This window comes from Sardina pilchardus, chromosome 6 (assembly GCF_963854185.1).
Source record: "Sardina pilchardus chromosome 6, fSarPil1.1, whole genome shotgun sequence".
NCBI classification, from domain to species: Eukaryota; Metazoa; Chordata; class Actinopteri; order Clupeiformes; family Clupeidae; genus Sardina; species Sardina pilchardus.
Window position 1 is genome coordinate 10,277,963 of NC_084999.1, and position 9,319 is coordinate 10,287,281.

The window sequence follows — 9,319 nt, forward strand, 5'->3', positions numbered from 1 at the left end:
ACATGCCATGTATTTGTGCATGTAATGTATGAGTAATTTGTATGTGATGATGATGATGATGATAATTATGGCATAAGTGTGTGTGTGTGTGTATATGCGTGTGTGTGTGTGTGTGTGTGTGTGTGTGTGTGTGTGTCCACGTGTGCGTGCACGTGTTGCAGCATGCTGTACCTGAGGTATGGCTTGGGCTTGGACCATGAGTATGGATGCGGGGGCACGTCCAGGAACCCTGTGCAGTAGCTCTCCTTCTTGAAGGGCAGGCGGGTGGTGGCGGCGCCGGTGCCGTTGTAGTCCTCCTGGCAGAGGTCTCCTCCGCCGCCCGGGCCCAGCTCGTCCTCCCTGGGCTCCACCTTCAGGCTCATGCCGGGGCCGTGCTCCACGGTGGTCTTGCGCGACTTGACGGGGATGCCCTCGGCCAGGTCCACCACGCCGTCGGTGGTCAGCGCGTTGATGGCGGCCACGATGGCGGAGTTGGTGTACTGGTTGGTGTTGGAGGCCATCCAGGAGTCGTCGCTGCCGGCGACGCTGAGGCGCGGGGAGCCGCGCGGGGAGGGCACGGGCGACTGGTTGGGCGAGTACGAGGGCTGTCTGTAGGGGGCGCCGTTCAGGCTGTACTTCCTCTTCCCGGCGGTGACGCCGCACGACGGAGAGTTCGGCCGAGAGCCGCCGTTTCCGTTGCGCGGCACTCCGTTTCCGTTCCCGTTCCCGTTCCCCCAGCCGCCGCCGCCGTCGTCGTTGTTGTTGTGGGCGATTCCGGCGTGGGGCGAGTTGGACGGCGAGTGGCGCGTGGGCGAAGAGGTGGAGCCGCCGATGACGCCGGCCGTCGCCATGGCGATGGAGGCGTGCGGGCACGAGAGCAGCGAGGACGAGCCCTTGGGCGAGACGCACGGCGACTGCCAGGGCGAGTTCTGCGGCGAGACGTCGTAGTTGTAGTACTCGTACGACGACGCCTCCGAGTTGCAGCTGCGCGACGACAGGCTGCTGGCCGGGCTCAGGCAGCTGGGGTCGCGGTAGCCGTCGGCGTTGGGCAGCGTCAGGGTCACCACCGAGTTGACCACGTTGCGCTGCTTGGCGTTGACCGCCGGGTCGGCCGTGCCGCTCTCCTCCACCTCGTCGTCGGCGAACTGGCCGTAGGCGGTGATCTCGATGCGCGGGCTCTCGAGCGGCGGCGCGCCGTTGGGCCGCAGGTAGTAGCCCGAGGCCACGGCGTCCTCGTGCATGGAGTAGCCGCTCTGCTGGCACGAGGTCACCGAGATGACCGGGCTCGTCTGCAGGTTGTGGTACTGGTTGGCCAGGTAGGGGTTGCCCATGCCGAGCGGCAGGGACAGGCTGACGTTCGGAGTGTAGTTGAAGGCATCTATGGAGCCAAAGCACACACACACACACACACACACACACACACACACACACACACACACACACACACACACACACAGGGATAACGTCACCATATGTCTACAAAACAACAATCTATTTTACATATCAAGCTCTAACCCAGAGTTGTGAGTGCAACACCACATTACACACTTATCCAAACCACGCATCTCTGACAGAAGTGCACCCAGAGCCCAAGTCATACTGAAAAACAGACACAGACCACATGCTAGAGCTGGTGCAAACGTGAGATGTGGAGACAGCGAAATGTGGGGGGGCGCAGTGTGGTGAGGAGGAGGATACACTGCTGCTGTGTTGTGTGTGTGTGTGTGTGTGTGTGTGTGTGTGTGTGTGTGTGTGTAGGTGTGTGTTTGCGTGCGTGTATCTGTATGTTTGCGAGTGAGTGTGTGTGTGTGTTTTGTGTGTGTGTCTGTGTGTACTGAATGTGTGTGTAAGTGCGTGTGCGTGTGCACTGTGCATGTGTGTGTGTGTGTTTGTGACAGATACGGAGCTTGATTGATAGCCCCACTCAGTGAGTGAATTAGAGCTCTCCCATGCGTACAGCTGACAGCACTTTGCATGCCTGCAAGGTAGCGGGCTGATTGAATCACAGAGTTTACATCTGCTAAAGCACAACACACCCTTGTGTGTGGATGGAGATCCTCTTCTCTTTCTCATTCATTCACACACACATTTTTACATTAAAACACATACATTCACACAGACACACCCTCACACACAAACACACACACACACACACACACACATTTTATACAAGTTAAAAAAATCAAAACCATATTAATACCATATTAAGCTGCCACCGTGTATTAACCTCATAGCTGAAGAAATGTTGCCAAATCAATGTGTAAACCTCAGCTAGTAATTATGGCTATGGTTATATTATGGTATGTATATCAAATAAACAAGAACACACACTCTTACAAGGGAATACACAGCCCTCAATATTCAAATTCATGTTAATTTTACAGTTTGAGGAAGTGTACTATGATGTGCACTTTTAACCTACTGTAGGTTTTATTCCAAGTTCTTTTTTTAATTCAATTAAAAGGAAAATGGCTATTTGTAGCACAACAACACTATTGTGGCGGTTCCCCCCTCTACCTAGCGCTCTATATTTGCTAACCACAGAGCTACGCAAACAGGACACCACGTGAAATGATGAACCTGTCATGCACCACAGAAGACGTGGGCAGAGCGGCTAAAATTAGTTTGTGACAGACTATTTCCAGAAACAAGCCACAGCACAACTTCGGCTTGCGCTCTGGCTTTTTCCCTGTTTGATTCTTGTGACAATTCACTCTCAGTTTCAATTACGAAGGGGCCTCTGATCCAAAAGCAATTCATTCAAAAAGTCTTCCACAGACACGGAGAACTAGTGCACTTCATATCAACTTACATCTTTCTTTTTTTGCAAACAGCACTTTCGTCGACCACAACAATTTGCAAGCTGTAGCTATCTGCCTGCAACACATACGCACCCAGACTATGCTGTCATTTATGAAAAATGACTCTAAAACCACACTACAAGGAGCTGCCAAAAACAGACGCTATATACACCATTTTAATTATAATAATTCCATAGCGTCTTGTTAACAAAATATAAATGTCACACTCACCCAGCCCTATTAAATCTACACATCTACATTAACAATGTGCAAGCAAATAATCTGAGCAATCCACTGTGTGTAGCACAGCGATGATCACACACCTCTCTGCATGGGGGGCTGCACTCCTTGGTTGAACTCAAAGAGATAGTTGAAATCAAACTCGGGCTCTTCTCTCCTGGAGTTCATTGTTGCGGCTCAGGCTCGGAAGCCGACGTATGGCGGTGTGTGTGCGAGACCTTAGAGGTCACGGCGCATCGGTCTAGTCACTTGCTCTCCTCTCTCTCTCTTCTCTTCACTCTCTCTCTTTCTCTCTTCTTCTGCGTCTACCTGCAGAGTGAACTGAGGCAGGGCATCCTGTTCTCCTTTTGCTCAATCTGTCTCTCTCTCTCTCTCTCTCTCTCTCTCTCTCTTTCTCTCTTTCTGTCTTTCTCTCTCACACACGCACTACCTCTTTCATTTCTGAGCAAAGGCAACACCAGGGGAGTGTGTATCTCCTCTCCCACTCTGGTGACATTAACCAAACGACCAGCCTCCTCCTGTTTGATCTTCTCATCAATCGTCACCACCTCCTCTCTATTCTCTCTTTTCTTCTGTTCTTGTCCTCTCTCTTCTCTTTCTTTCTTTCTTTGCTTTGCTTTTTTAAGGGTACAAGGAGTTTTTTTTTTTCTAGAGTTCAGACACCCACACTGACCCATATTTCACAACATATACAGACATACACACACACACCGACATGCACACACACTCACACACACAAAGACAGAGAGACAGAGAGAGAGAGAGAGAGAGAGAGAGAGAGAGAGAGAGAGAGAGAGAGAGAAAGATTCATGCATGCCACGGTAGGTTTCACTTTGTAGCTTTTTGTCTTTCTTGCAGCACTTTTGCACTCTCAGCTCTGCTGAGGAAAAGGAAGGACGTGCAAAATGAACCATACGTGATTGCATCACCTGAAAACCAAGAAAGCAAAAAGCAACACACGCACACGCACACACACACACACACACACACACACACACACACACGCACACATACGCGCGCGCGCACACACCGACACACACACACACACACACACACAAGCTAGATACACCTGCGGAAGAGTTCAGGCTATCACTCCATCTGTGATCTCTCTGATCTCTCCGTCTCACTCCTCCACTAGGTACAGTAATACACTCTACCTTCTTCAGAACACCCAACAGAGGTCAGGAAGGGAAGATGCTATAACAGTGCTGTGCTGGCTCTAATCACCCCCTTTATTTTAGCGGACTTCCCTCTGGGAGCGAGGCCAGCTTGGCTCTCCTCACACAGTGGCATTAACAAACATGTTTACTGTTGTTTTCTCCTGCCTCCTCTCCTCTCCTCTCCTCTCCTCTCCTCGTTGTTTTTTTTTCTTTTTCTTTTTCGGCCTATGGGGATTGGGCTATAATACGACCACCAGTGAGCCTCAGCGCGGGTGTAGGCTGGAGCGGGAGGAGGGCAGGTTGGGGTAGGGTTGGGTTGGGTTGGGTTGGGTAGGCTGGATGCGGAGGGCAGCCCAGCTTTGGGGTTTTGGGGGTTGAGTTAATTGCGAGTGTCTGGCTGTACTGCCACAGAGTTTTAGGGGTTGAGAGGGAGGCAGGCGTAGAGGGAAAGGGGAAGGGGGGTGTGGGTTGAGGAGCTTGGGGAGGGAGGGGAGCGATTTTGGGGGGAGTAGGGTTGGGGGCATGGATAACTGCACTCGTCAGCAGAGCACGGTTATCCAAGTGGTGAAGCATCTCTCCCCAGCCAACTGAACCCCCACCATCTCTCCACCACCACCAGGACACACACCATCACCACCATCGCCGCCGCCGCCACCACCACAGTACACCACCAACCCCAACACCCATGTGTCTGCAATCAATTATGAGGCTTACAAGTCAGAGGCTGCGATGAATAATAATAGTCCCTGACCGCTGGCTGAAAAACCTCAAAGACAGAGAAATCTCGACTCCACACAAGTCCATGACATCAGCACTGAAGCTGTAGGCCTCCCGGATTGAGTGTCAGGATATATGCACGGCTGTTAATGTTGCTGTCGTGGTCACGTTCAGATGAGCGCACTCTATTAATGTGTCACACACCCTGCATAGTCTACCCTGTGCCTGCCTACAGCACAGTAATAACCACCTCCGACAGCGCAAGAAGCAAGAACAGTTTAAAATGGGTAATTGTGTGATAATGTGTGTCCATCTTATCTTATCGTACAATATATGGTTTTAATAGACACAACAACTTAGGTCTGTCTGACATCTGGGGATGAAGACAAACGTAGGTGTAACTGCACCTCAGCATCAACACACATGAGTTAACGTTCAAGACACAAGCCTAAAAGGACACGTATTTGTGACAACCTGGGAAGACCCATCCGTTCGTGATAACCCATCTTATAACACACTTGCCTTAATTACCACATTTGCAGTATCGGTAGCTTCTTGATAAACAAAGTTACAGCATACCCTAGCTACGGTTTTGAGTGAATGCACTTCAATGAGTAGTCTACAACTTCGGCTCCTTATGAGTGTACGCAGGTTGAACTGCTGCAAATTGTGATAAATAGAAACAAATCTGACCTTCTTCAGCAGACTTCATAATGGTGGTGATAGTGGACGGAAAATTCAATCCGTATTCTTTTCCCGGGGCTGGCGGGAAACGTGGTCCAAAGTTGAATCTGGAGTTAACTCTGAGACAGCTGGTATCCTGCATCCAACTTGCGTCAGGTCTACTTCACGGAGAGCGGGTACGACAAAAAGTCTTTAACAGCTAGTAGGCTATGCGAGTTCCTTTTAAATTAATTGCATTTGACAGCCGAGTAATGGAAAAAAAGAAACCGAATGAATTGTTTTGTGGAAATAAGTGAAGTCTTTGAATATAAAAAATATTGGTCTGCACAGTGATGTATCCTAGTATGACGGATTCGATTCTATCAGTTGCATTCAGGTGACAGTGCGCCAGGATTGTGAAAAATCATACAAATCAAAGACTAGGCTACCTCTCAGGTCCGGTCTCTTATAATCTCCAAAGCAGAATAGCTATGTCTCACAGACGGGGAATAGATCATACAGAGCGTTTTGCTGTCTCTGCTTTTCTAATTGAGATTTCCAGTGACTCCCTGTCTATGTGACGCAGCGCTTGACAGAGGCAGTCTCCGGCGTTTTTAAAGCTGGGAAACACCTCCTAGCAGTGCGCCGCCCCCTTTAGTGGATTGACGTATTCCTCCTTGCCAGCTTGCCGAGTTGCACACGGAATCTCTCAGCGCGAGAGCTCGTCCACAAGGGATTCCATCCCAACGCGGAGAGACAGTTGAAAAGGCTCATGCCTCTCCTATGCGTTAGTCTCTCTTTATTTCTCAGACCTAAACATGTTTAGCCGGTCAACCAAAACGCCACACCATTTTTTGAAAGGGGTAGCCTGTAGTAAAATGTATACTCTGTCTGCCTGACTGCCCCAAACACCCCAAGCCCTCCTTCAAATTTAGATTCTACTTTCCCTCTCTAGAAAACCAGACCTTGTTGTTTAGAGGATATTCGATTTCCCTCTGAAATTTGTTTTCCCCCATAGTATGGGGAAATATGGTTTAGACAGGCATTCCTCAAAGCAACAAGCCGTAGTTGGAAAAAGTGTGTGAAGAGTCCAATCTCGACTTTCCACCATTTCATAAAAGTATCCCTTTAAAAAGCAAGTGGGCAGAGAGCCCGAGGCTGATCCCGTCTGAGGGAGCTGCTGACTAGCAGCACAGAAATATTGCTATCTGCTCTGTGCTCCCATGACTATGTCATTAGTGACAGTTTGAATAATACGCAGACTAATTCATTTGGAATGGGAGAACTTATAAAGCTCAGGGTTTTCTCTGAACCTGAAAAGTAGCTGGCAAGTTAAGCAGAGATCATGACACATAATCACAAACATACGTCCAAAGCCATTGGAGGGGGCAGCGTATAAACGCTCTTGGGGAGGGGAGGGGACGGACAGAACACAAGGCAGTGCTCCCTTTGCCTGCTGTAGCTTTTTGGAGTCAACATGCACTTGGAAGCCTTGTGATCAGCATCCTGAATTTGCAAACGCCACACTTACTTAGAAGAATAAGAAATGTGATACCTGATCCCCGGATCACTGGAGAGAATGAAGGAAAGGGAACAACACCTTCACCACATGGTGGCTGAACACTAGGGCTGTCAAAATTGCTCAAAAATGACGTTCGAATATTCCCTCTAGAAAAACAGATTGATTCGATTATATTCGAATATCTGGTAGCGCATTTTGTCCATGACGCGCATTACGTCAATAACAGGATAAATTAATAAATTAATACAAAGAGACATAACTATTTGTAAAAGGTAGTTCATTTAAGTATAAATATATTTGACAACGTAGGCTCAGTGGCGGTTTTAGGTACGGGCGAACCGGGCGGTCGCCCGGGGCGGCATCTTGTATGGGGCGGCACGAGCGCTTAACCCTATGAGCCCGACTGACGCAAAGTGCGTCAAAAAACACTCATGGGGGCGCTCGTGGAGGATCTCGCCTGGGGAGTAATTCAGTCTAGAACCGCCACTGCGTAGGCTATTGCCTACTCAAAAACAAGTAAATCAAAGGTCAACACCGCAGACCTCACTCTCGCTTGCTCTCTCGCACTCACACACATACTTTCTCTCTCTCTCCCGCACCCTCGCGTTTGTTGCGCACCTAGCTCTCTGCGCACAACGGAAAATGAACAACAACAAACAAATGTTGAGTGCTGATAAAGATTTTTGTAGCCTACAAGCAATTTAAGATCGTGACTCTTGTCCCAAATAGGCTATAGCAGGCTTCATTCAATGATTGAAACAAATATTATTAAATTAGGCTAATTGAAGTTTTACAGTGGGCTAACCCGACTTCAGTTTCATGTTAGGCTACATCGCGTCGTTAATCAGCTCCTCAGCTTTCAATCCCAAAAGTTGTTGTTTCGATTCTAGGCTATTGGTGACTGTTACACAGGGATACGGTAGACTAGGCCTACATTGCTTGACAGAACTCCCTGAAGCCTGCCCCATCCACGACACTGATCGGTCTCCTTACAAATGAACGAAATTAATTTCTGCGTGATGGCCTGCTGAAATGGACGCTTAAGAGCGCGGCATTGTAAGCCAAGCATGAAATGAGTCAAATAACACGGCAAATGACTTAAGAAACCGGCGTGTCATTCTACGCCTTTTGGTGAGACCAGGCTGCCCCTTCTCTTGTTGCAGACAGAGCTTGTGGCGGCGGGCGTGCAAAATAAGTGTCAATAGCCTACGTGGCTGTTTGGCTGTTCCACACATTATGATATGGTCATTTGGGTGCACATTTTCGAAATGTGACCTCATTACTAGTGGTAGAATAGTATGCTAACTGTATCTTACATGCATACTACTTGATTTCGCGCCTCCAAAAATCCAAAGTAGGCTACTTACGATATACAAAAAAGTAGCCTACTGTACTTCCAGGCATGGCTTTTAAGATTTTAGGGGGTTAAAATCACGTTCTCTGCTGCGGTCGAGTTGGGCTCTGCACCTTCTGCCTTCTTCCAATGAAGTCAACTTTCAATAATGACTGTGCTCAATGCTCATGCGGCTCCTGTCACCTGTCCCTGATCCTTCACGCAGCGCATCCTATGAGCGCATTCACTCACAAAGCAGACAGCGGCGCCTCTGCTACTGCCAGTGGCGTAACTATAGTAGGTGCAAGAAGTGGCAGGAGCGTAAGGAGCAAGGGGAACTAACACTAACATCTATTTTTCAACTTGCCAAAATGCTGCTGGTGGTAGATTATTTACGACAGTGTAACATCCACATTCGGGGAAGTGAAGTGTGTAGCCTACTACTCTGTTGTTTCTTACATTGCCTGTGACTGTGACAACAGCTGAGCGATCTTTTTCCAAACTCTAACTTATTAAGACTTACCGAAGGAGCAGCATGGGGCAGGAGAGGCTCAGTGGGTTAGCTATCCTGTCCATTGAAAATACGAGAGCCAGCGCATTAAATATTGTGAACATCGTTGACGATTTTGCACAACGAAAGGCTCACGGCCTAATTTACGCATAGGCTATTGGATATTGTATGCATATTAATGATTTTATTTGGTTTCTGCACGGTTGAATAAGTTAGGATAAATTAAGTTTCGTTTCTGCGCAGTGCGAGTTTATAAGCAAGCAATCTACGCTTGCAGTTTCAGCAGAAGGTTGAAGAAGTTTCAGCGCATTGAGTGTTCCCATAATTCCATGCGAGTTGATGTTAATGCAGTAATATTAGATTACACTGGCCTGCAGACTATTAATATATATA

General features: G+C 48.4%; 1 protein-coding gene across 1 annotated transcript in view; it reads right to left on the minus strand.

Annotated features, from left to right (window-relative positions):
• LOC134082571 (nuclear factor of activated T-cells, cytoplasmic 1-like) overlaps positions 1–3,245 on the minus strand; it is a 77,792-nt gene extending 74,547 nt beyond the window's left edge. The window contains exons 1-2 of the mRNA XM_062538383.1: positions 3,104–3,245; positions 172–1,357 (exon numbers count right to left, since the gene is read on the minus strand). Of these exons, the coding sequence (XP_062394367.1) occupies positions 172–1,357; positions 3,104–3,188 (1,271 nt within the window). The 5' untranslated portion in view covers positions 3,189–3,245. The remainder of the gene's footprint in view (positions 1–171; positions 1,358–3,103) is intronic.
• Positions 3,246–9,319: the final 6,074 nt, after the last annotated feature.